This window comes from Prinia subflava, chromosome 1 (assembly GCF_021018805.1).
Source record: "Prinia subflava isolate CZ2003 ecotype Zambia chromosome 1, Cam_Psub_1.2, whole genome shotgun sequence".
NCBI lineage: Eukaryota > Metazoa > Chordata > Aves > Passeriformes > Cisticolidae > Prinia > Prinia subflava.
Window position 1 is genome coordinate 151,990,307 of NC_086247.1, and position 25,767 is coordinate 152,016,073.

The 25,767-nt window shown below is 50.1% G+C and overlaps 1 protein-coding gene across 1 annotated transcript in view; it reads left to right on the top strand.

Moving 5' to 3' along the window:
• The window catches only part of WNT9A (Wnt family member 9A), a 60,832-nt gene that overhangs the window by 11,492 nt on the left and 23,573 nt on the right, over window positions 1–25,767 (top strand). The window contains exon 2 of the mRNA XM_063417321.1: window positions 24,530–24,789. Coding sequence (XP_063273391.1) covers window positions 24,530–24,789 — 260 coding nt within the window. The remainder of the gene's footprint in view (window positions 1–24,529; window positions 24,790–25,767) is intronic.

The following is a 25,767-nucleotide window of genomic DNA, read 5'->3' on the forward strand; positions in this document are numbered from 1 at the left end:
GAACAAGATGAGTGGTGCAGGCTTCACTTTCGGGGTGCAGTGTTGCACCTGCTCTCCTTTCCCCGAGCCTGCCCGGGAGATGCGTGGCTGGATTTGCAGGGCAGCTGCTGCCCTTGCTTCAAGCACCAGCCACACGTTGCTCTTGCTCCTGTCAGCTGCCCGAGCTCCTCTGTTTGTGTGTCTAAAACTTGAAGGCTGGGAGAAGGAAGAAACCTGACCAGTGCAATGGAAACCTTCAATTCCCCGCGGTCCCAGGAGGAGCAGAGCAGCTCCGGGCTTGGAGCTAAGAATGAACTCCGTTTGTACGCTGCCTCGCCTCTCCAGGAGGAGCAGCAGCCAGGAAAAATATCAACAGTTCCATTAAAAAGTCTGCTGGTTTGCTAAAGTAGTGGAATAAACATACCTGTAGGTAAAGCTGCCCGAACCGCACAGGAAACATTAACGGGAGCGAACACACGCAGCCCCGCTGCCTCTCCCTCTGGATCTCCCCGGTAAAAAACGCCGCCTCCATGGCGATGGGGACATCAAACAGCAGCTGGGGGGATTATTCTTAGCTGGGGAAGAACTGGCTTGCGTGAAACGGGGGCTCCGTGGTTTCCTAGAAAGGCCAAACCTGGGCTGAGCCTGCCCTGTGCCGCTGCGGGGTCTGGGGAGGGGGGACCTGGAGTAAAAATCGAGGCAGGATGTGGTTTGGGGTGGTTGGTAGCCCTTTGTTTGATTTGTTTTATTGCCCTTCTTAGCTTTCTGATCGCTGTTTCTGTGGGAATTGTGTGGGGCTGACCTGCTTTTGCTCTCACCAGTGGAAAAGCTGGGATGAAAACCAGTGGGAAGTGGGAAACACCCACTGGGAGCTGGCAGAAGAGCGGGGTGGGTGTGGTAGCACTAAATGGGGGCTCCAATCCCACCCCCACCCATCAGTGCAGGGTGGAGTTGGCCCCCTCCCACCTGCACAGACCCCAAAATCCATCCTCTGAGCCCTTTGGGACGGGGGGAATGGAGGGAGGCCTGGATTTGGTATTTCAGAGAGGGGATGTGAGCCTCGAGCGTGGCTCGAGCAGGAGATGCTGCCAGCACTGCCAGGACCAGGGAGCTGCCCAGAAAACCCAACTGCCCCTTGGCCATGCTCAGCAAATGGGGTCTGCCCAGAAAACCCATGTGGAAAATGCCTTTGGTTGCAACCAGATGGCACCTGTCAGGCACAAGGAGACGTTTCTATTAGTGCTCCTACTGGAGTGTTTTGGATCCCTCCCAGGCCCGAGCTGTCCTCCCCGGGGCAGATTGATGGGATTATTGCACGCCAGAGACAGTCCCTGTGCTCCTCATCTGCACAGCCACTCAGCACAGCTAATCTGAACTGACTTTTAAAGTGGATTAGTTCAATTACTCTTAACTAGCCCCCGGTGGAAACGCTCTCCCTGGGGATTAAAGATCCTTAATTCACTTTCACAGGCTTGATTGCAACGCAAAGCGGGCTGAACTGAATTAAGGGCACTTGAGGGCCTTGTTTGGAGGAGGCACTCCAAAGCTGATGTGGTTTAACCACCCTGCTTTGCATTCCTGGGCTCGGTTCCTTCCAGTTGAGCCTTGTGGAGTGTCCCCTTACTGGTGACTAACACAGGCAGCCTCAGCTAGAAAGCTGCAGATTTTACCTCAGCTAATGTGTGAACCAGCTCCTCTGAACACCTCCTGCATCCGCTGAGCCACTGCTTAAAACTGGTGTTTTAGAGGTGTTTACTCTCCTTAATGTTTTTTTTTAACTTTGTTTTCTTTTACTTTTTTTTTTAACCTTTAACTCTTCAAACCAAGCTCCTTGCTTTTTTCACTTAAAAATGCAGGGCAGTGAGTCACACATCAGCTTTTCCCTGCTGTCCTGAAGTCTCTGGATGAACTGGGAATATTTGGCCAACAGCACACTCCTCCTTTAGCTGAGGAGTTTCTCTCCAGCTGAGGGTGAGCTGTGGTTGTGAAAGAGTTCTTGGCCTGAGTTTTCCTGAAGTTTTGGTGAAAAACAGTCATTCCATGTGGTGCCCTGGATTTGGAGGGAGCTGGGTGGGACAGGGCTTTTCCTCTGCACTTGAAGTGTTGGATGATGTGGGTGTGGAGGAGAAGAGGGGAATCCTGCCAGTGCCAGGGAAGATCCCTTGGGGGGGAAAAAACAAAAAAAAAAGTGACTTTTTTTTTGTTTGTTTCATGCTGATCCTAAACATTTTGACCCTGAAAGGGAGAAGAGGTAGCACTGACCCCTCTGCAGATGGGGCTCTCCTCCCCTGGTCCTCATCCCTACCCCCCATTCTCTGCTCTGATGCTATCCTGACCCCTCACCCTTCCCGTGAGACCCCTGCTTTGTATCCAAATTTAATCCCCAAGCAGCAACTTCCAGCAGATTGTGGCAGGAATGGCTGCTTGGCACAGCTTTGCCACCTTTCCCTTCCAAGGAGAGGAAGGGTTAAACCCAGGGACTGAAATGAGTGCCAGCATTGCTCTGGGTAAGGCTTCTCCAGCGTGCCAGAGCAAGGTTTATTTTACTAATAGCCCTGTGTAACTTCACCCTCCCCTCCTGCTCGGGATATTTCAGCTCCTCTCCTTAGTTCAGCATCACTTCAGAGCTGGGGGAGCAGTTTGGGTGGCCACAGCAGCAGCTGGCAGCTGTGTAAGGATTTTTTTTTCCTTTTTTTTGGGAGGGGTGGTGTGAACCAACCCTGAATTTCTTTAGGTCGGGTTTTTCACGGCTCTCCTGAAGAGTCCCCGCAGGAGAGGGGAACAGACAAGGCACAGAGGCAGGACATGGATGCTGCTGCTGCCCTGATGTGCTGGGGCTGTGAGACCTCTCTGTGAGCTCAGAAATCCCTCAAAGGCCCCTCTGTGCTGCCCTGCAGAGGCTGCGTCTCGCTTACAGCTCTGCCTGAACCCTAAGCTGATTTAATCTCATTTTCTTGCCACCAAGGAACTCCTCCCTCCCTCCCTCCCTCTCCACAGCAGCTGAAGGACATCGCCAAGCTGCTCCTCAGTCCCTGGTGGCCCTCAGGCTTGGCTGGGAGCTGGCACAAACAGGGACGGTGTGGCTGCTGTGGTTCTGCACCAAGTCTGGTTTCTCTGCTGAAGTTTTCTGGGGCGGTGATGGAAAGCAGTGGCCACATTTGGGGAGGATTTTTTTTTCTTATTCTTATCATGGAAAGGGTTGGGTTGGCAGGAACCTTAAAGATCATCCAGTCCCACCCCCCTGCCATGGGGAGGGACACTTTCCACCATCCCAGGGTGATCCAAGCCCTGTCCAGCCTGGCCTTGGACACTTCCAGGGATCCAGGGGCAGCCACAGCTGCTCTGGGCACCTGTGCCAGCACCTCCCCACTCTCATAGGGAAGAATTTCTTCTAACATCTCATCTAAATCTCTATTCATGCTCAAAGAGTGCCCTCCGAAAAAGAAATACCTTTTTTCATTTACGTTTTTAGTTATATAACATTGTTTTTAATTACCTGGGCCACGAGCTCTTCCTCCCTCGGTTTTGGTGGCAGTGCTGGTGAGTTTAGCACCATGAGGGTTTCCTTCTTTAAGACACGAGGCTGTTAACTTCATCCTTAGCATCTCTTGAGACTTTTGGGGACAGTTGCTCTGGGAAATACTGAAAACAAAGGCTGCTGAGAACGCATCAATTTTGTGTCAGTGTCCAACTGAGAAGCTCCTGAGAAGACACCAAGGTGTTGCTGAGAGCTCTTTGACCTCATGGCACATTTTTATTTGGGGATGATGCTGCTTTTCAACCTCAGGATCTAAACAGAGGTGCACTAACACATCCTGCAAAACCTTCTGCTCTCTTAGGGATACCTGGGGGTGCCCCCAGCCCTGGAAGTGTTCAGTGGGTTGGACAGGGCTTGGAGCACCCTGGGATAGTGGAAGGTGTCCCTGCCCAGGGCAAGGGGTGGAATGGGTGATCTTTAAGGTCTTTTCCAACCCAAACAATTCCATGATTCTCTTGCTGTTCTAGGACAGCTTTTTGAAGGCCTCTTTGAGGTCAGGCTCACAAAGTTTGAGTTTGGGACCATCATCTGAAGAGGGAGTCCCACAAGCTGCCCTCGAGGTGGGAATTGCTCACATCCAAGAGCAGCCCAGTGTAGTTTCCATCCCTTGTGGCTTCCTGGGGGGATCATAGAGCTCCAGAGCTGCTCTTGTAAGTAATCACAAGAGCTGGAAACCTAAATGCAAGACCTGCCTGGCCCTGGGAGCTGTGTTTTAAACCTAAATTAAATTATTTCGCTTGTAGTTCCCCTTCTTCCATTGTGTGTTGCTGTGACCATTGGGTGGAGGGAAAGGGTCTGCTGGAGTGGCCCTAAAAATGTGATTTCAGTAGGTAGAAGATACCTGGCATCACCTAAACTGAATTTTTCCTCCTGTAAACTTTCACTCTGGAGGACATTGACCTGTGGCATTCATGGGATTGGTGAGGTTTTTTGTATTTTCTGTGTAAGTTGCCCCCTTCTTTCGACTCCTGCAGCTTTTCCACAGGGATGGAAACTCTGCTGTTTGGGGAGATCCTCAACTTCCGTCTACAAAAATCAACTAATCAGCGTCAAAATCGGGAGTAATGGATTGAGTGAGATGTTGGTGTATGGATTTGAGGGCTTTTTTTGTGGTTTCATGTTGGGAAGAACAAACCTAGGAAGGTTTGAAGAACCTCAGAACTTCATTCTGTGATCAAGCGGTGGTTGGGTGGAGGAGCTGGACAGAATTAAATCTGGAGTAGAATCACAGCTGCTGCCAAGTCCTCTCCTTGTGGCTTTGTGGAGCCAAAGGGGAAATTTCTTTGCAGACCAAGCTCTTGTCCAGTGAGGTGACGCCAGCATCTTCCCCAGTAGTTCCAAACAGAAAAATGATGTTCTCAAAATCACTGAAAACGCTTAAAATCACTCAGAATCTCTGCTGTGGGATTTATATGCATCCTGCTTAACGGGTTCACACTGGAACACTTCTTGATCTCGTGCTGCCCTGTTTTCAGCAGCCTCTGGACAACCTGAGGGCCGCTGCTTTTGGGGGCCAGGATAATTTGGTAAGGATTTGTCCTTTTTAATGGTTTCTTTCCCACCTCACTCTTTAAAGCTGCTCTAATTCCATATTGCCCTAATTGTGATATGCAAACTTTAAAAGGAAAATCGCAGCCAATGTATTTTAAGATCCTTTTGGGCAAGCAGCCCCCTACTTAACGTGATAAATTTGGACAGCTTTTCTCACTAAGGAAAATAAAAAGCTTTCCAAATCAAGAAAATTATGTAAGCAAATCCGATGAGTGTGCTCTAAAATTAAACCTGCCTTGCAAGCTTTGGATCCTTTAGTGTGGAACTAGTGTTGGGGTTTTTGGGGGTGGTTTTGGTTGTTTGGGTTTTTTTTAAGCCATAAAACCTTGCTGGGAAGTGTCCAGTGGTTTCTCTCTGATCCACCCATTCACTTATTATGACCAAATGTGGAAGAACATAGAATTATCAGGGACCATCCTTTGCCAGGACCCACTTCCCATCATCCTAAATGAGCCCCAGTAGGTATTGGCCCAGAAATTTTATGGAAGCAGTGGTTGACTTGTCCTGTTCCTTCATGGATCTCCCGCTGTGCAGCACCCAAAGGCATAACTGTAGAATTCCAGAATGGTTTGGGTTGGAAGGGACCTCAAAGCCAATCCCATTCCAACCCCCTGCCATGGCAGGGACACCTTCCACAATTCCAGGGTGCTCCAAGCCCTGTCCAGCCTGGCCTGGGGCACTTCCAGGGATGGGGAATCCACAGCTTCTCTGGGAACAGCAGTGCAGTTGTAGCTCGGTGTGGATTTTCTGTGCTGTCTCCTCATCTGTGACCCAAATTGTCTTGTCTGAGCTCCCTAAACCTGGAGTTTGCAAACTGCTATGGACACTCTACAAATGGTAATTACTCCAGGATGAAGGTGGGATAGAAATGTTTTAATTGGTCACTTCTCCATAAATCCCTGTCTCCTCATTCCACGTGCATTGGGAAATTCTCTTTTCTTGCCGCTGTCTTCATTCTCCCTCCCACTGTATCACCTAAACTCTCCCCCACTTTGTCCAAGGTGTGTTTTTCCATGGTAAGTGGCCAAAGTTGCTTTGAAGACCTTCATTCCCTTGCTTTGAAGACCTTCATTCCCTTGCTCTCAGAAGAGCTCAGGATTACCCTCCTGGGACAGCAGTCAGCAGCTTCCCCCTGAGGGAACTGGCAGTGCAGGCACTGATCTCCTCTCTAGGGACCAGTGACAGCATCCAGGAGAAGAGCAGCAAGATGTTGAGGGGTTGAGGCTGGAGATCAGGGACAGATTCTTCCCCCAGAGGGTGCTGGGCACTGCCCAGGCTCCCTGGGGAATGGGCACAGCCCTGAGGCTGCCAGAGCTCCAGGAACCTTTGGACAGCACTCCCAGGGGTGGGATTGTTGGGGTGTCTCTGCAGGGCTGGAGTTGGACTGGATGATCCCAGTGGGTCCCTTCCAGCTCAGGATATTCCATGATTTGAGTGTCTCCACGAGGTTTCCCTGTTGGGACTCTGTTGGGACAAATGTCCTTCCAGTTTGGAATGGGAGGGAGACCCTCAGCTCTGCATGCAGCTGTTTTCTGCAGCCCGAGCAGGAGTTAATTGACCTTAACATTTGTTCTGAGTCATCTTGGGGCTGTTGATAGCCTGGGGTGACCTTTAGGGGTTCATGGCACTTCTCCTGGCCAAATCCAGGTATGAACACCTGTGAAACTTCAGCATTTCACCCTACAGAGCCTCACACCGCGCTCTTCCCTTGTTGCCCCCAACAGCTGCGTCAGCTCGGCCTCCCAAGGTGTTTCCATGCAGGGAAAATCTCCCCTGATCCTGTTTGACTCCTTCATCTGCAGCCTGGGGACAGGTTTCCAGCAAACACTGGGAGTTGTTAGCGTTGCTATCCTTCCTTCCCCTCTCTCGTTCTTGGCCCTTGGTCCTCCCGAGCTGGTGCAGCCAGGAGACGCTGAAATCCCGCCTGTGCAGGACACGGGATGGATAAACATCTTAATCTCACGGATCCTTCAATCTAAATGTTTTCTGGGGCCCTCCTTCAGGCAGGATTAGCCGGGAATGGCGTCCCAAAGGTCGCAGCCTTGCTCTGACTCGCGCCGCTGCTCAGGATGCTGAACGCGTGTGAAAGCCTCAGCAACAGGCCTGGGATGCCATCCCTGTTCTCCGAGGAGCATCTGTGTGTCCTCCTGGGCTTTGGACTTTGGTCTTGGAGCTCTGCCTGCCCCTGTTAGCCATTGTGATAACGTTGCCTGGAGCGCCCAAATGTGACATGTAGCAACTGGCATTTTGGCTACACTGAAGTGTAAGATTTTTCCAGTGTAGGTTTATATCTGGGTTGGTTTTTTTTTCCCCTTCTCTCAAGTGTGTGCATGTTACTGTTATGATTTATTTTCAGGCTCTAACTTGGGCTTTATCACTTGAAATGCTTTGGAAACTTGGAGGGCTTTTTTTTGTTTAATTAGTGGCATGGCCCTCTTTACCTCGGAGGAAAATTCCAGGGTGAAGAATGCTTTTGATTCGCAAAGAAATCATGTTAGAAAGGTTTTTCCTCTTATCTTTGTGTTCTTTGGGCATTGCTTTCCTCCTCGAAGCTGAAGTTTGCCTTGCTGAAGTTCACTTTGCTTCTTGACAGCTCTAGAACGGATCAGGGTTTGTTACTGGAACATCAGAGCCCTCAGTGTGGATATCCTTCAGGAGAAAGTTGGGTGGGAAGTCATGATCCTGGGAAAAGAGTCTGGAGTTCTTGCTTAAAGCGACACAGGATGGAAGAAATTAATACAAAGAGTATTTCTGATGATAAATAGCAATATTTTTGTGCTGCCATGGGTTATTCTTGCTCCCTTCATCCTGAGACGAGTAACAACAAAGTGAACGTCTCCCAGTCGTTCCCTCCCTATAAAATGTGCCTCCATGATTTTGGTTTCAGTGCTTTTTGTCGCTCCAGCTGCCTGTGAGCGATACATTGTTGGGCCACTCTCAACCGCTGCTATTTTGGGGGTAAACTGGAGGGATTCCTTTCCTCACCACCAGGAACACAAACGGCACCCTGGGGAGAGCGCAGAGCTGGCGAGCTCCCGCCGCTCGCGTTCCTGTGGCTGGGCCCGCGGGGTTTCGAGGAACTGAGGTGTGGGAGCTGCAGGTTGGTGTCCCTGGGGGTGCTGGAGGCCTCCCCAGCCTCGCGGGAGGTTTGGGAGGAGGCTCTGGCGGTGGGGAGCCACCACGGCCGGGGGTGGGACAGGGCTCTTGACACGGGGCCAGCGGGAAAGTCTCGGGTTGGGATGGAGAGAGGGGCTGGGGAATGCGATCCCAGCTCCAGGGAAGGACCTGGCCAAGTTCTGTCACAGAGCTCTTGGGTTTCAGCTGCTGCTTCAGCAGCATGGCTGTGTGGGATCTGCTTAAAAAGCTGGGAATTCTGGTTCAGTTTGTCCGAGAAGCCAAAGGCACATCTCACCCTGGGGTCTGTGTCTGCTTAAACTCCAAACTTTCTTGAATCTCCTGAATTTCCCTTCAGTTTGCATCCATACCCTTCTTTTTAAATATCTTTTGCCACAGGATTCAGAGAAGAAAAAAGCCTCAGGCTAAATTGGAGTGCAAGCAGGCTCAGACAGATTGTAACTTCTCTTGCCCTGAATTGTCTTCATGTATTGAGTGGGCAGCTCTGGTGTTGCTTATCCTCCCTGCTGAGGAGATTTATTCATAAGCAATTTTTATTTTAATTTTTAATTGGCAATATAAGTCCATTCTTATATGGACTTATCCATATAAGATACCAGTATCATTATTCATATTTTTTTTTTAGATTTTACTCTACAGCCGATCACTTTTGCAACACCTGTAAATTGATTCAGAACCTTCTGGGTTTACTTTTTTAATATGTTTAGCTTATTAACTCTAATTCTGATAGGCTCCATGTAGCTGTGCCCTGTATCCTCCTGGGAATAATGAGTCAGTCTCCAGATCCACCGAAATAGGTGGGATGTGGGATTTGTACAGCTAAGCCCACGTGCATTTTGGAGACAGATGGAAACTCCATTTCGGGCTGGGGCTGCTCTGGTTGTGATTAGCTCTAATGAGCATCTGTTGATGGAGTAGTTCAAGAGGGGTTCTCAGTGTTCTTTATCCCCACTCGTGTTGGAATATCAAGAGCTGTGCTGAAAAGGAGAATTCAGGTTGTTTGTGAGGATTTCCAGCAAAGCTGTCTTGCTTATGGAATATACCCATGTGGGGGTTTTAATCTTTATTTTAATTTTGATTTCCCTTGTTGTTGTGCTTCCATAACGGACAAATTCCACCTGCGTTGTCAAAAATATTCCCTTTTTTATTTATTCACGCCCCAGGATTTCCCTGGTGTGCCTGTGCCCTCAGGTATAGGCTGGAATTTGCTTGTCCTTTGTAGTGCTGGACACAATTCCTGGCAAATCCGTGGAAAAACTGAGCATAAGCACCAAAGTGCATCTGCAGGTGAATCCAGCTGTGATTCGTGATTCAATGCCAGCGCCTCAGGTGTCTGGAGACACCTTTTACTGCACAATTACTGCTAATTAAGAGCTCACAGTTTAATTTGGGACGCTCCAGAGGAGAGCTGAAGGAGTTAGCTCAGCCATCCCCTCCGTGCCTGCACCCTGCCATGGAATTTCATCCCGTGATTCCGTGCGAGGTTTGTTCTGCAACTCCTCACCTCTTTCAGTGAATGGGCAATTACTGAATATTTCTTTACTGTTCTCATTAACTGCCTGGCCCAAGGGCTGATTTAGAACACATTATCCATGTTCTGTATTCCATGGAAAACACATTTGGGTCCTCGTGGGTGTTTTTAAGGTGCTGCCTGAGACACAGAGCACAGAGAAAGCTGTCAAGAGTTCACTTACTCCAGCATCCCTCCTGATGCTGAAAATCAGATTTCTTTTCATTACTTCGGAGTGTTTGGAATTATTATAGGTCATCCTATGTTTGGTTGTCACACCAGGGAAACCTAAAGCTTGGAAAATGAGGAATACTGATGACTTGGGAACAACTGTGAATGTTCTTTCCCTCAATTTGCCTTTTATTGTGGCACTACATGAATGAATTTTAATGCTCAAAATGAGTTTGCTCCTCCCATTGCCCACTGCTCCTTTCCCTTTAGTTGTCCTTTGGGAATTAAGATGGGAATGTGGAAAAGGATTCTGCTCCCTTGCACACTATGGCCATTTTTACTATTCTTCTTAACAGAATTGATTTCCTACTGCATAATACATAGAATTATGCTGATATTTCCTGGCCCTTGAGTGGCTCAAATGCAGGTAATTTGCCTGTAATGATTCAGTTCCTTTTGCTTCTTCCACTCCTAGTTCCCGAAGGAATTCACAAGGAACCATTTAGACCCCAAACTTTCACGTCTCTTCATCTCTTTCACAGATGGGTTCTGCAGCATTCTGGGTTTCAGATGAATTTAGGGATGTAGATAATTATTTCAAATGAGATGTCAGCTGAATATCTCCGAATCTTTAGAAAACTGGGTTGGGAATGGATCCTGTGTTTTCAACACAAGCAATTTATGTCGTGAGGCAGAACAGCCTCTTGGGTTCACGCTCTGAGCTGAGTGCAGGAATTGCAGCAGTTGGCTTTCCCCAAATGTGTGGATTATTGGGATCTCTCTCAGCTGGGGCTTCTGGCCTCTCTGTAGTTTCTCACAGATGAAACCTGACGCCCTCGGTTCAGCTGAAACCCAGCAATCCTTCCAAAGGAAAAGAGGCAAACCCTGTACTGGAGATTGGTTGGGGAATAGACCCCCCCCAAACTCCCCATTTTCTGTTTTTGGGGAAAAGGGAAATCATAGTCACTCAATGGTTTGGATTAGAAGGGTACAGGATAAATCATCTCATTCCACCCCCTGCAACAGGCAGGGACACCTTCCACTGTCCCAGGGTGCTCCAAGTGTGCAACCTGGCCTTGGACATTCCAGGGATCCAGGGGCAGCCACAGCTGCTCTGGGAATCCCAGCCCAGCCCCTCCCCACCCTCCCAGCCAGGAATCCCTTCCCAATCTCCCACCCAGCCCTGCCCTCTGGCAGTGGAAGCCATTCCCTGTGTCCTGTCCCTCCATCCTTTGTCCCCAGTCCCTCTCCAGCTCTCTTGGAAGGAACTAGAAGCATTTTCCTTTTTCCTCAAGTTCTTTGGGACTTGGAAATGCCCAGTGAAAGGAGCCAGCATTAGCCCATGGCAGCTCTGCTGATCTCAGTCCCATTCAGCAGGTGAAGATGCATCACCATTTTTATGAGTAACCCATGATTTAGGAACTCTCTTTCTGCTCTGCTGCTCTTCTGAGCTTTTGATGGGTGTTTTAGGAACTGGGAACTTGCAAGGATTGATTGAAGGTGTTTTGGATGATGTTTACATGCTGGGATGACTCTAAACCTGTGGACACTCTTTCTGTGAGAGTTTTTCCTCCAGATACCACCTATATTGTTTTCTTGCATTTTTTAATTCAAATTGAAAATGTTTTCCCTTTAACTGCAGGCACCAGGGGCGCAGAGGATTGGCAGAGGAATAACACAGTGCAGCTCTGCCTTTGTTGGGGCTTCTCAAACACCCCCAGCTTCCAACCCAAGCAGTTCCTTTACCTGCTCTGCTGCTCCTGAGGTCACCTTTTTTAGGCAGCGGTTGTAACTCGAGGCTGGCTCCGGGCTGGTTCTTGGAATTGCCGTGGAACAGCCCCAGTCTGATGAAGGATGAGTCTCACAGAGCCGGGGAGCAGCTCTGGGCTCGATGAATATGGATGCAGCTGTGGCATCCCACAACTTCACATCCAGCCCTAAAGCCAGCTCCATCCCCCCAAAAGTAACCCGAAATCTCCCCAAACACAGCGAGGAACAGCTGCCACATTCAGGGAGGATTGGGCTGGCGAGGCACACCGTGACATAATATGTCTTTGCCCTCTGTAATCTTTTACCCCTTCCACCCCGCAGGCACACAAGAGCCGATTCAATCCCTAATCTTGGTGTAACGAAACCACCTCGTGGTTTGTGTGTTTGAGTTGGTCTAAATTGGGATGGCAGGAGCTCCTGAATCCGACAGCTTTAGGCTATTTTAGGTGGTGAAAATCTGCCATTGGCACTATGGGAGGCATTTATAAGTAACAAGCTAATTATGTAAAATGCACACTGTCCACTTGTTAAGATCTTCTTAAAGTTTCATAATCTAATCAGAATTTGCTATGTATAACACTTGGCTTGTTGTCCTCCCCCCTGCCTTTTTAATGCCACTTGGTGGGGTGGGAGGATGATCAATACAGGAAGGAAATGCTTTCCTTAATACTGGTTGGTGGAGTGTGCCCCACGTGCTGCTTTAATACGAGGCACAAAGGACTTTCCTGTCAATTACTGGGCACAAATGCATTTCTTTGAGGTGGATCAGAGAATCAGAGATTGAGTTGGGTTGGAAGGGACTTAAAAATTCCACCCCCTGCCATGGCAGGGACACCTCCTGCTATCCCAGGTTGCTCCAAGCCTCATCCAACCTGGCCTTGGACACTTCCAGGGATGTGGTGCCTTACAGGGAAGAATTTCTTCCTTATATCTAATCAAAATAGCTCCTCTTTTAGTTTAAAACTCTTTCTGCTCATCCTATGGCTGTATAAAAAAAAGGCTCTCCCTCTTTCTCCCATTTTTTACGGATGCTGTGCAGTCCTGTCTGCTCAGCAGCACTCACAGGATAAAACTGTGGCTTTCCCTGGCCTGGAGTATTTTGGTTAACGTGGCTCTTTGTTCAGACAGACTTTATGTAGTATAAAAAACCCCAAAACAGGTATGTGCTGAACTCAGCAAGTATCCTGAGGGTGTTCACCTGAAGTGCTGGCCAGGGTAGGGCTGGCTGAGGCCCTTGCCAGGGTTCTGTAGTCGGAAGGGAGCTGAGGTGTGTTAAAAACATCAATATTGATCCGTTTGTCCCCTCTGATTAACCGCAGCATCCGCTTCCCTCCCGCAAAGCTGGGCCTGGGGCAGCCTTGGAGGGAGGTGAGGCAGTTCCTGTGGTGGTGAAGGAACATCAGGGGTTGAGGGCAGATGTTCACACTGTCCTCTCCCTTTTCCTCTTGCTGGGACAAGTTGAAGGTGGAGGAGCAGAGCTTTGGGGGGCTGGGGGAGCCCCAGGGCAAGGGCAGCGCTCAGGGGGTGGCAGGGGAGGAAGGACCACGCAGTGCCCCTGACAGTGGAGCAGAAAAATGGTGTGTGGTGTTGGTGACTTCCTGGGATGTTGGTGACTTCCAGGATGCAGCAGCACGAACAGTTCCCCTGCACTGGTGGCTCATCCTTACCTGAGTTTGAGACCTTGGCTAGGGCTGCTTTGTTTGGCTGCAGATTTGACCCCCTAAGTCCCATTTGAGGCTTTTGAAGCTTCAGGACTGCAAGACTCCTTCAGGAAGCCATTCCCAAGACACCTTTTGGCATGGGATGAGTTTCCTGCAAGAGCCTTTGAGTGCCTTCCTGTTGAGTTTTGTGAGGAATCAACCTCTGTGCTCACAAGGGATTCCCACAACCTGTGCTGGGGCTCAGGGCGGGGATGAACTTCCACCACCCCATCACCCCAGTGCCTCTCGTGCATCCTGCTCTGCCCAGTGCACCGAAAGTTTGTTTTTTCACCTGTCTAGTTTTGAAACCTGCCACGAGGATAATGTGACATTAGAGTGGAAAAGCTATCGGGGCTGTGCAGGGGAGGAATTGCAGACCCGTAAACTGCTCCCAAAATAGCTGAGATGATGTGTCAAACCGCCCAACCATCCCAACCCTCCACGAGCTGACCTCCCTGGGATATCTAATAGGGGCTGGTAACGTTGTGAGGGGAGGGCAGAGCTGACCCCCCTCCTCCCTGAATCCACATGCTTGTTTCTAGAAGTTGTCATTTATCCAGAAGTTGACCAAGAGCCAGTTTCTGCTTCCAGCTGGGACCTCCAGGTCCTGGATATAAAACCAGGGCTGGGGAAGGAGGAAGAAGCTCATTCTCCAGTTGTTTTTCTGTCCAAATGAACTTGACGAGCTCTTTGCTTCCCTCAAAGGTTTAATTTCATTTGCGTTGTCTGGAGAGTAAACTTGATTTTCTCTTTAGCTGCTGGAGCACAGGGATCTCTCCAGGCAGCCAGGGAAGCTGCTGCCTTGGCTCCAAGGAGTTTCTTCCCTGGCTGCCAGGCTCTGTGGTCTGGGCAAGGGCAGCTCTGTGGCTGCAGCATCTGCCGGGAACAGAGCGGGCAGTGTTCGGGATGGACGGCACAATTTATCCCTCAGCTGGGATCAGGCAGGGAAAGGCCCAGGCTGGACCCTGTTGCTGCAGAGCTGCTCAGCCTTCACCCCCCAAAGCGGGCAAAAGGGCTGGCTGAGGTGTGAGGGAGACAAACGGGAATGGAGTGGGAAGTCAGATGCATTCCCTGGCAGCGGGAGAGTGACATTGACACATGGCCGTGGGGCCGTGCCCACAGCCCAGCGTGCCCGTGGGTGGGAGCCCCGCTGGGGCCTGGGGGGCTGTGCTGGGTCTGCTGAGAGCCCCAATCCAACCTGGCCTTGCAGACCTGGGGGGCTGTGCTGGGACTGCTGAGAGCCCCAATCCAACCTGGCCTTGCAGCCGTGGGGAATTGTGCTGGGATTGCTGAGACCCCCATCCTACCTGGCCGTGGAAACCTGGGGGGCTGTGCTGGGATTGTTGTCAGCCCCATCCATCCTGGCCTTGGAAACCTGGGGGGCTGTGCTGGGATTGCTGAGAACCCCATCCAGCCTGGCCTTGGAGACCTGGGGGGCTGTGCTGGGATTGCTGAGAGCCCCATCCATCCTGACCTTGGAAACCTGGGGGGCTGTGCTGGGATTGTTGTCAGCCCCATCCATCCTGGCCTTGGAGACCTGGGAAGGTCGTTCTGGGACTGCTGAGAGCCCCAATCCAACCTGGCCTTGCAGACCTGGGGGGCTGTGCTGGGACTGCTGAGAACCCCATCCAGCCTGGCCTTGCAGCCGTGGGGAATTGTGCTGGGATTGCTGAGAGCCCCAATCCAACCTGGCCTTGCAGACCTGGGGGGCTGTGCTGGGATTGTTGTGAGCCCAAAACCAACCTGGCCTTGCAGACCTGGTGGGCTGTGCTGGGATTGCTGAGAGCCCATCCAGTCTGGTCTTGGAGACCTGGGAAGGTCGTGCTGGGATTGCTGACACCTCCATCCAGCCTGGCCTTGGAGATGTGGGGGGCTCGTGCTGGGACTGCTGAGACCCCCATCCATCCTGGCCTTGCAGACCTGGGGGGCTGTGCTGGGATTGTTGTGAGCCCAAATCCAGCCTGGCCTTGGACACTTCCAGGGATGGGGCAGCCACATCTTCCCTGGACAACCTGTTTTTTCACCGGCCAAGAGCTTTTTCCTAGCACCTCATCTAAATTTCTCCTCTTTATTTAAAAGCATTCCCCCTTGTCCTATTCCTTCCTTATTATCTGTAAAAAGCCTCTCTCTCCCTGTTTTATAAGCCCTGGAAGGCCCCAGTTGCAAAAATATCAGTGTGGTGTGTGCTCGATGCCTCTGGGGCCGTTCTTGCCGTCATCCAAAGGGTTCCAGAGTGCAGGTGGGTTAAATGTTAAATGTCTAAATGCTGTGGCTGGAGCAAAAGGCGTCTTGCAGGTGGCTGTGAGCACAGCAGTAACCCCGTGGGGTCAAATCAAAGGTTTCTCCAGACAGACCCGGATCTCTGGGGGTCCAGGGAGAACTGGGAGCAGTGATGTGGCTCCTGACGTGTCCTGCTCACCCCTGGCAGCCTGTGGTTTAAAGGCTTCCTGAGCCCTCGTGTTTCATCACCCATCTGGATGAACCTCCCTCTCCTGAGTGTGTTTAATCCCTTTTGGAGCCTGTTCACATTTTGGGCTTCACAACATCCGGTGGCAGTGAGCCTTGACGTTTAATGATGTGCAGTTTGGAAAAAAGGGCTCCCTTCTCAAAGTCTGCTGTTTATTATTGTTATTTTTTTAATGCTGTGCCTGGTCTGAGTCGAAAGGTGTGATCCCTGCACTGCCCTGAGCAGAGTTCTCCCTGTGGAGCTTCCAGCCCTGGCGGGATCTGCAGGGTTTGGTCACTCCTTGTGCCAGGAGCTGGAGCTGTGGAGAGCCAGAAGGATGGGCAGGAGGTGTTTTGGGAACTGGAATTTCCCTTTTGAAGGAATGGCCTTTACCCCCTGTGCGATATTTTCTGATTCCCTTTAGGTAAACCTGCTGGAATACATAAAAAGCAGCATCAGTGCAAGAAGCAGAGGGAATAAAGTTTTATGGGGGTTTTTGGACCTCTTTGTTTAGATTTTAAATGCCAAACGTCATTTATTCTGTGCACTCTTCCCAGATAAGGGAAGCTGGTGAGAAAGACCATGAACTTGGATTTCCTTGGCTTGGAACAGAAAATCAAGGTTTATATGCAGGTTTATAGATGACATTTTGGCTTCTAGGAATTTGGGATTTGTGGAAGGAGCAAAAGAGACAGAGCTTCCATGGGGCTCAAGTTTGTCACAGGAAGCTCAGACCACTGAGCACCTGGGCCACTTCCCTTGGTCTCCTGTCTTTAAAATCTTGTCTAAATTCTTCTGCTGTGTTCTGTGACATTTGTGGTCCTTTCCTGGTCCTGAATCCCACCAAAACCTGTTCAAAATCAAGTCAGGGATGATTATGCATATTTTCTTAAGTGGCATCTAGAAATGTCCTTTGTTTTCTATGTCACTTTGGGCCCAATTTTAGATTAAAAATCATGGAATGTCTTGAGTTGGAAAGGACCTGCAAGGATTGAGTCCAGTTCCTGGCCCTGCACAGGATGCCTCAGCAATCTCACCCTGTGCCTGAGAGCATGAATTTCTCTAACCCTATGCCAGGGGTGGAGCTGAGATCCTGGGATGAAAGGATATTCACTAGTGTAAAAGAAAAAAACCCCAAACCCACAAACTATTCCCCCCTCCCCCCAAAAAACCCTAAAGAAAAGCCCCAATATTCTGAAAATCTGTCTCTTTTTGGAGTTTGGGGATTTTTTTTTTCTCCCCTCTAGACCACGTAGAGTTAATGGTTAAAACAAACCTTTTATTTCCTTGTCAGGGTTAATTCTTCATCTTCCATCCCGCTGCTCCCCGTTTTCCTGCCTCCCTGCACCAAAACTCCCAGCTCCTTGTCGCCTGTGCTGGAGCAGGTTCCAGGCCAAAAGAAATGTTGTTAGGCCAAAAAAATAAATGAAATAAAAATAAGCAGTGGCTGGACGAGGAGCAGGCGTTTGGATGGGGGGTCCGGGAGCTGTCCAGCCGAGGAGGGGACGGCGTGGGGGGATAATTCCTGGCACAGGCTGCCAGGGGCAGAGCTAATGCCTCTTAACTCGGCAGTGAAAGCCCCTGTTGCCGCCTGGCCCGTGCATTCCAGTGGCACGGTTGGGTTGAAAATCCTTTGTAAATCTCCCTGATTGTTGTTTCATTCTTGAGAGGATGAAGGGGAGAGGAAACAACCTTTCCCTCCCCGCCCTCTTTCTCTGCCTCTGCTTGTTTGTGGGCAGAGTGGGTTGTACCAGGGGAATTAGGTCTTGGGGCTGAGATAGTCACCTAAAATAAAAATGTCTTTTGCTCTGGTGGGCTGGAAACTTCCTGAGTAAAGTTTGGTGTAAGGAGAGGAGGGGAAAGAGGAGAAATCCTTCAGCCTCGTGGTTCAGGTGCACCACCAAAGACCCAAAATTGATTCTTTCCTCTGCTGTGGGATCTCTCGGAGTTTGTTCTCCCTCAGTGGAGAAGGGGAGGCAACTCCTTCCTTCAGTGAGCTGTAATTGATAACCTGTGCAGGTCTCCTGCTTTCCAGGAGTGGGGAATGCTGCAGCAGCTGGGAGCAGTTCCTTGTGGTGCTCCTGGTGGCCACGGTGCCAGGAGAGCTGTTCCTCATGGCACCTCCATCCCATAAAGTCCCCTGCAGGAGCAGGAACAACTCCAGCCCTGCACAGCTGAACTGAGCCACATCTTCCCTGCTCATGCACTGGGAGATTTATTTCCTGTATATCTTACGTGCCAAACTTTTTGGTGATTTGTCCAGGGGAAGGTGAGGGCCTGTTTTGGCAGGAAACTGGATGGAAGTTTATTTACAGATGCAGCAACCATCCTGCACCTGGGAGAAAACCATCCCTGCCTTGTCCCATTCCCAGAGAAATCCCTCCTGATCTAACAACCTGCTGTTTGTGGAGTCCAGTGCTCTCCTCAGTGCAGGCCTGGGGAAATTCCTCTGTGTTCAGCAGCCCGGGAGAAATCTTCCATGTGAGCTTCACCTATGGCCAAGATGGGAAACTCTGTGGTAGCACCCAAGAACTTTGGGATCAGAGTGGTTGTTATGAGTACTGGAGGCATTCAGGAAAGCTGTGTTGGAAAGGGGAGAGCTGGAGGTTTGCACCACTGGTTTATTTTGTCCAGGAGCAGCTGTTGTTTTCCATTTTTGCTGGATGCTGGAATAACTCTGGGTAAGAACCAAGACTGCAGATCCTTCCGTGTCCATGTGTCCATCCTAAGATGCTCAGAGGGGAGGCTCAGGAAGCCACTGGGTGGATCTGTCCAGGCAGGGTTGAAGAAAGGCTTGAAAGAGTGAAACCTACAAAAATCTGCACCTTTTTTTCCTAACAAAAAAAAACCCAAACCAAAAATCCGTTTGAGCAGATTCCATAAGGAGACTGGTGCTTCCTTCCCTGCCCAGTGGGATCTACTGGGTTGGAATTTTCCCTGAGCTGTCACTTTTATCCTCTCTCCTCCTCCTTCCCATCACTCAGAAGCTGATCCAAGGATTTCCCTCCATCCTAAAATCCCACAACCTTCCACTAGAAAAACCTATCAAGCACATGCCGTCCTTTGGAGCAGGACTGTGGGGTTTGGCTGCTGTGAGGTTGGAAGGCCCTACCACACCTACTCTGTGTTTTTGGGAGGGTGTAACGTTTTAGTAGCCTCAGTGTTGGGGGGCTGTGACTGGTGTAGAAGCTGCCCCTGAGATTTGGGCACTGCTGACTAAGGAGGCAGCGACATTTGAGAATTTGTCACCTCAAGAAAGCTCTGGCTGCTGTTGAGAGGGAGATAAGGATCAAACCAGCCATCAAACCATGGTAATCTCGACGGGAATTGCTGTTCCCCTTGCTGGAGTTTCCAATTGCTTTGTTTAATGGTCTCCCACAGCAAGGCTCCATTGTTCAGGGACAATGGCAGGGAGAGGTGAGCCCAAGGCAGGGCTGGTTGGGAACGCTCCTGAGGGCACAGAACTCCCACGGGCAGGAGGAACTTGCAGAGAGGAGTTTTAGCAAAGCTGGGTTTTATTTCTAGTTCGGGTTCAGCTCTGTCTTGTAAAGGCCTGGATGGTTTGGATCCCCTCAGGCTGGGAAAACCACTTTTTTTCTTCCTGTCACCTTCCTTGACCCTCACAGTGTTCCAACAGGCTGTCACAGGAGATCACTGGGAAAATTACACCGGGAAAGGTTTGGGGTAGAAGTGGAGAATTCAGACAGAACAATCTTTATGAACACTTGCTGAGATTTCATTCTGGAAGCCTGAGGTTTGGAGAATCCATATCCTTATTTTTATGGCTCTGTTTGTCTAAGGAGATATAGGATATTTTAGAGTTTAGAGCTCACATGAGCACTTAAAGCTGTAAACACCTAAAAACTCAAACAAAGACAGTGCAGAATGAGGTGGTTGAGCCTTCAATGTCCAGCTCTTCTTCCAAACATCAAATCTTCATCACTCACCCCGAAATTCAGATATTTTTGTTGGACTTTTGGGTTTTTACACTTCAAATATTCAACAGTCTTTGTGGGAAGAGGAGAGTGATAAATCAATTTAGGAAAGATCCACTGTGTGGGAACGTGATGATAGGAAAGAGAGAGAGAGCAACTGGAGGTTATTTGGTACAAAATAAAATAATATAGGCCTGGTGTCCAGCATAACTCAGACTCCTTGAGCTGTGCAGTCATTAATTTTGGTGTTGTAATCGTGGTCAAGTTGTCAATTTTCCAGAAGCCTTTTTAATTATTAAAGGAAAAGGGGTGGAAAGAGAAGGAAGAGGGCTGAAAGTATGGCAATTCCACACAAAAAAATTCATGTGCAAAGTGGAACCAGAATTAATTCAGTCCTCATACAGATGGACCAAAAATAAATTTACTAACACAGGAGGAAGTGGGATAGGAGTGCAGGATTTCAGCAGCCCTGTTATTCCAGGTGGGAATAGCACAGGAAACAGCTCACCTTGGATCCCGTCTCCAGTGGACTTGCAAAGGAAACTCTGGAGCACCTCAAAAATGAGGGTGCACTCACAGGTCTGTGTAGGTGCCTTAAATCTGCCTCATCCTGCTCCAATCCCCATCAGGAAAGTCCCCACTTAAACCAGGGAAAATCCAGGGACACTGATGGAAGTGTGAGCTGACAAGGCCGTAAGAACTCTTGACCCCTGAGATGAGTGGGAAGCAGGATCTGTCCTGAAATGCTTCTTGGAAGGGCAATAATTCCATGATGTCACAGACAGAACTTGGCCTGTGGAGGGGCTCTGCTTGGGATCTCTCCCAGATCCTTGGGTGGTTGAACTCCAGGACAAAAATGTAATTAGAAACGTTTGAGATGAAGTTCACGACCAAGGAAGCCGAGTGACACCAGCAGAGTGTGTGCAAACAGGATGGGCCTTGCTTTTTACATCAGGTAATGGTAAACTTTCTGATTTCCTGGCTTCAAACTGGTGGAACTGGAGTGGGAGCAGCACAAATCATGCTGCAGAGGTTCCTCTCAGCCTGGTGGGTGTGGCACAGGGCAGCCAGGTCCTTCCTGAGGTTTGGATGTTCCACTCGGAGCAGAAATTGGGCAAGGTGAAGGTGAAAAAAACACAGAATATCCTGAGCTGGAAGGGACCCACGAGGTTCATCAAAGTGCAGAAATCCAAAATCCTGAATTCTATAAACAATTTCTTGACTCTGGAGGTTGATGTTGCTCTCAGAGAGGCCGGAGTTAACTTCCAGAGAGGTAAAGCTTCCTGGGTTGTGTGCAATGAGCTGTTTGCTCTGTGTCCAGGTTCCTGGTGGGCGCACACACAATCCTTTGGAATCTTGGAATCTAGCTTAAAACGCTTTGGCCTAGAAGGAACCTTGAAGATCACCCAGCTTCAACCTTCTCCCACTTGGAGGTGTCCACTCCATCTCCCACCCAGCCCCTTCTTGGAGCAGAACAACACAACCACAGGGTTCTGGCTGGCGGTTTAATCGTAACAGTCGTGGCTTGGGTGTGTAAAAAACAAAAACACACACGCACACCCCACCACCCCCCCCGGAACATTTCCTTGGAAAGAACAGCTTGGCCTTTGTGAGGAGCTGAGAACGCGTCCGACTGACACCGTTGCCTCACAGGACCTCGCTCAGCCGAGGTTGCATAAAAGGGCTTTGTGGGATTAGAAAGGTTCCATGCAGCAGCGTGTCAGGTGGGGCAGCTCCCCCTGCCTCTGCCTGGGCTTTGTTATCGATGCCACGCTCTGGAAAGTGCCACCTCACCCCCGTTCCCAGGGCCTCTGGAATGTGCCTGTGGAGCCGAGGGCCCCGCGGAGGGAAAATGTGCCTGGGGGTCTGTGTGTGTGGCTTCTGCTCCTCACCTGGCAGAGTTTCTGCTGGCTGGGGAGGGAAAATCCCTCTTCCCCCTCAGTTTATTCCTTGTCTTGCTCCAGGGATGCCTCTGAGCAGTAATGCAGGCAGTGACGGGTGGATCTCTGTTCGTCGTGGTGTTACAGGGGTTGCTCTTCCAGCTGTGGCACCATGGACCCTATTTCCTCCCATCTGCCGCTCCCTGGATCTTTATTCCCTGTGTGTTTAGGTGACTTTTGTTGGAGCTACACACGATTGCTCTCCACAGGTTTTGGAAGGCTGATCTGTGGGGAACTGTAATTCCAAGTATCCCAAAGCCAAGCACCTGAGGGGGAAAGGTGGGAAGAAGGTGGAGATCACCAATTGCTCTGCAGAAATCTTGGCTGTAGGATCAATTGCCGTATCCCTCCTCACTCCAAGAGCCACCTGCTCCAGGATCCTTGGAGCTTTTTTCCAGACTGTTTAGGTGAACAATCCCTGCTCAGCTGGAAAGGTAAATGGGGAGAGGGAGCTCAGGAAATGTTTTGATGCCTCCCTCCCTCTCCTTTGCCAGCTGAGGGTCTTGTGCCAGCCATGGAAGTTTGCAGGAATGAATCTTTAGAGTCCCATGGAAGGCAGGAATGAACATCCTGGAGATTTTGTTACAGATCTTTGCTCGGGCTGAGGCACCTCTCTCATGAATGAGCTTCGTGGGAGCTTTGGCTAACGAGGCACCAGGGCTGAGTGATGTCCCCTCTCCTTGGGGAGCAGCTGGCACAGACTGAAAATGAAAGGGTTAAAATATGCTTCAAATAGACCTTGCTGTTTGGTCTTTCAGATTTTTTATTAAATTATTATTACTTTGGGGACAGCAAAACCTGAGGGAAGATATTTTTCCATGTTTCCCACAAATCACTCTGTGCTTTTATCACTTCAGGGTTTTTCTGGAGATATCAGTGCCTTTGAATGTAACTGAAGGAGAACATTTGCCTGCCCATCTTTGTTCTAAAAACCCCACCTCAGTCATTTTTGCTCCCTCGCTGAGATATCTGATATTAAATCACCTCATCAATGCCTCAGTAATGATTGGATCTGTACTGGATGTCCCTGGCTGGGACTCAGGTCAGGATTTTGTGCCCATTGTGCACCAAGGTTTGGGAGTTAAGGCATCCTGAGTTCCTGCCCTCAGGACCTGTGCTGCTGGCAGGATGCATCCCACTGATTAGAGAGAAATGCTCATTAAAAACAGCAAATCACTGCTCCTGAAGGGCAGGCGGGACTTTGAAGGGTTTCCAGGATTTCAGCAAAGGGGGTGAGGGAGTGCTCCCCTCCCATTCCCATCATCCCAGCACTGGAGATGTCCGAGCCCCCAGCCCACCCCCGTGCTCCCCAGTGCAGGACTGCAACATTCCAGCATGTTTCTGGTTCTGGATTTCAGCCATTCTTCCTTTCTGGCCGGGGAATGTCTCCAGGTCCTCTGCGAGCCCGGATAGTGATTCCCATTGACTGTGTGGACTGGCACCTGGCCGGAGCGGGGCAGAGCCAGGACAGTGGGGTGCAGCAGCCTGGCCAGCACAGCTCTTCTGAGCCCAGCAGATGTTCCTGCAGCCTCTCTGCTCCCTGGGGCCGGTGCCAGCCTGGTCCTTTTCCAGCAGCTCGTCACTTGACACCGGGAACAGTCCGCTGGCATCTTTTGTTGCCCACTGTAGAGTCAAGGACCTTGTGCTGGGAGGAGGCAGGGGAGGGAGGGGACAAGGCAAAGGGACATGAATTTATTTGTGTTGTGTGGGGTTTTTTTAGGTTTTGAACTTGTTCTGTCTTGTAAAAGCTTTTGGCAGCATCTCCTGGAAAGTGTGTCCTGCTGTCCAACCTTGGGCTGTGGCTCGCTGGGTTTTATGTCAGGATCTCTTCTGCTGAGGGCAGGGTGGCTTTCTGTGCTTTCTCAGGGTGTCTCTTGGGCTTTGATGGGACAAATCATCCTCTGTCCCTTCCCAAGCTGTGTTCTGGCTCTTCTCGATGTGCTAAAATGATTTTTTTTGTTTATGCCCAGTACAGTGGCAGTGGTGCTCATGTATTTTTGCCAGTTCCCCAGGTTCATGCAGTGAGGCACCTGAAATTATTTCTTTCCACGTTCAGTTTTAAACACAGTCCTGTGGTGGAGGTGGCCAAGGGTTTATGTCCAAACGAGCTCTGTGAGAGGTGGTAGGGAGCTTAAATCCAAATATTTCCTCGTACCTTTCTCCTGCTGCCATCTTGCACACACGCTGTGAGAGGAGCCTCACGGTAAAACCAAGTCCGCAGGGATGCTCAGCCAGGAGATCCTGGTCCCACCACTGACTCCATTTCTATCACAGGCTGTATTTTGGCTTTTAGGAATTTGGGATTTGTGGAAGGAGAGACAGAACAGTTTCCATGGGGCTCAATTTTGTCACAGGAAGCTCAGACCACTGAGCACCTGGGCCACTTCCCTTGGTCTCCTGTCTTTAAAATCTTGTCTAAATTCTTCTGCTGTGTTCTGTCATGTGATCCATGACAGAATGACATGACATGTGATCCTTTCCTGGCCCTGAATCCCACCAAAACCTGCTCAAAATCAAGTCAGGGATGTTAACACATATTTTCTGTAAGTGGCTGTATTTCATAGAATACCATTTCTATCACAGGCTGTATTTCATGGAATCCCAGAGTGGTTTGGGTTGGAAGGACCTTAAAAAACCATCCAGATCCAAGACCCTGCCTTAGGTGGGGGCAAACTAGATCAGTTTCCTCATTGTCCAGCCTGGCCTGGGACCCTTCCAGGGAAGGTTCACCCACAGCCTCTCTAAGCACCTTGTGCCAGGGGCTCACCACCCTCACCGGGTGGGGGTCAGAACTTCTCCCAACAATTCTCGTTTCTCCCGTTCTCACCGTGGTACCCCTCTTGTTTCTCGGCAGGCTGACGGGCAACGAGCCCCTGACCATCCTCCCTCTGACCTCGGAAATGGAGGAGGCGGCCGCCAAGGCGCACTACAAGGTGTGTGACCGCCTGAAGCTGGAGAAGAAGCAGCGCCGCATGTGCCGGCGCGACCCCGGCGTGGCCGAGACCCTGATGGAGGCCATCAGCATGAGCGCCCTGGAGTGCCAGTACCAGTTCCGCTTCGAGCGCTGGAACTGCACCCTCGAGGGCCGCTACCGCGCCAGCCTCCTCAAGAGAGGTGAGCCCCGGGGGGCGTCGGGTTTCTTTTCTTCTTGTCTTTGTGTTAGAGCCGGGGTTGATACGTGGGAGTCGCGGTTTCGTGCTAGGACTTGGTGTTTATTGAAGAGCCAGGTTTGATATACGGAAGTCGTGGTTTTGTGTTCGGACTTGGTGTTTATGGAAGAGCCGGGGTTGATCTGCGGGAGTCACGGTTTTGTGTTCAGACTCAGTATTTATTAATTCTTATCTATATTACAGCCTCACGGGCTGAGCTCTAACGAGCAAGGTAGAAAACGGAGGTAAAAATGGAATGTCACAGATGACATGAAAGGAACCACACGAGGACACGCAGGTGTGCAGAGAAGGAGAAAAGCCTGAGTTTATTTACAAAACTCAATTTTATACATTTCCTATGGGGCCTGTGGATTGGAGGATGGGATTCCACCTCTCAAACCGCATTGGTCAAGCCAACTGTCAATCAACTTTCTCCTCCCACCTAGAAATATGTAAACAATGAAGGACAGTTAGCAAAACACGGCCATTGTTTATAGTACAAACTGTGAGAAAGTAAAAATTCTGACTCCAATATGAAGAACGTTACAGAAGGCTTAGAAAAGTCTTCAAAACCGGAGTGACATTGGAATACTTCTATCTGTATTGCGTCGGGCTCTTTAGGAGTGGAGCTGGAGCCTAGAGCCCAATAAGCTTCTCCAGTGGAAAAACCGCTTGGGGAGACTGAGGCAGATCAGTCAAGCTCACACAGCCACACACACCACAGGACTAGTTCAGCATGGAGAGGAAGGAAGGCCCTTGCACTAGATCAGTTCCAGCCAGGTTTATTTCCACCAGCCAAAGGGAAATCCAGAGCAAGAAGGGCTGAACGTGTCCCAGTCTCAGGCTTAAGTATGAGCTTCAGCAGCCAATGACCTTGAGGCACAGGGTGGAGCAAAGGGCAGGTAAGGTCAGAGAACTATAGGGAAAACTGGGCCTGTCACCA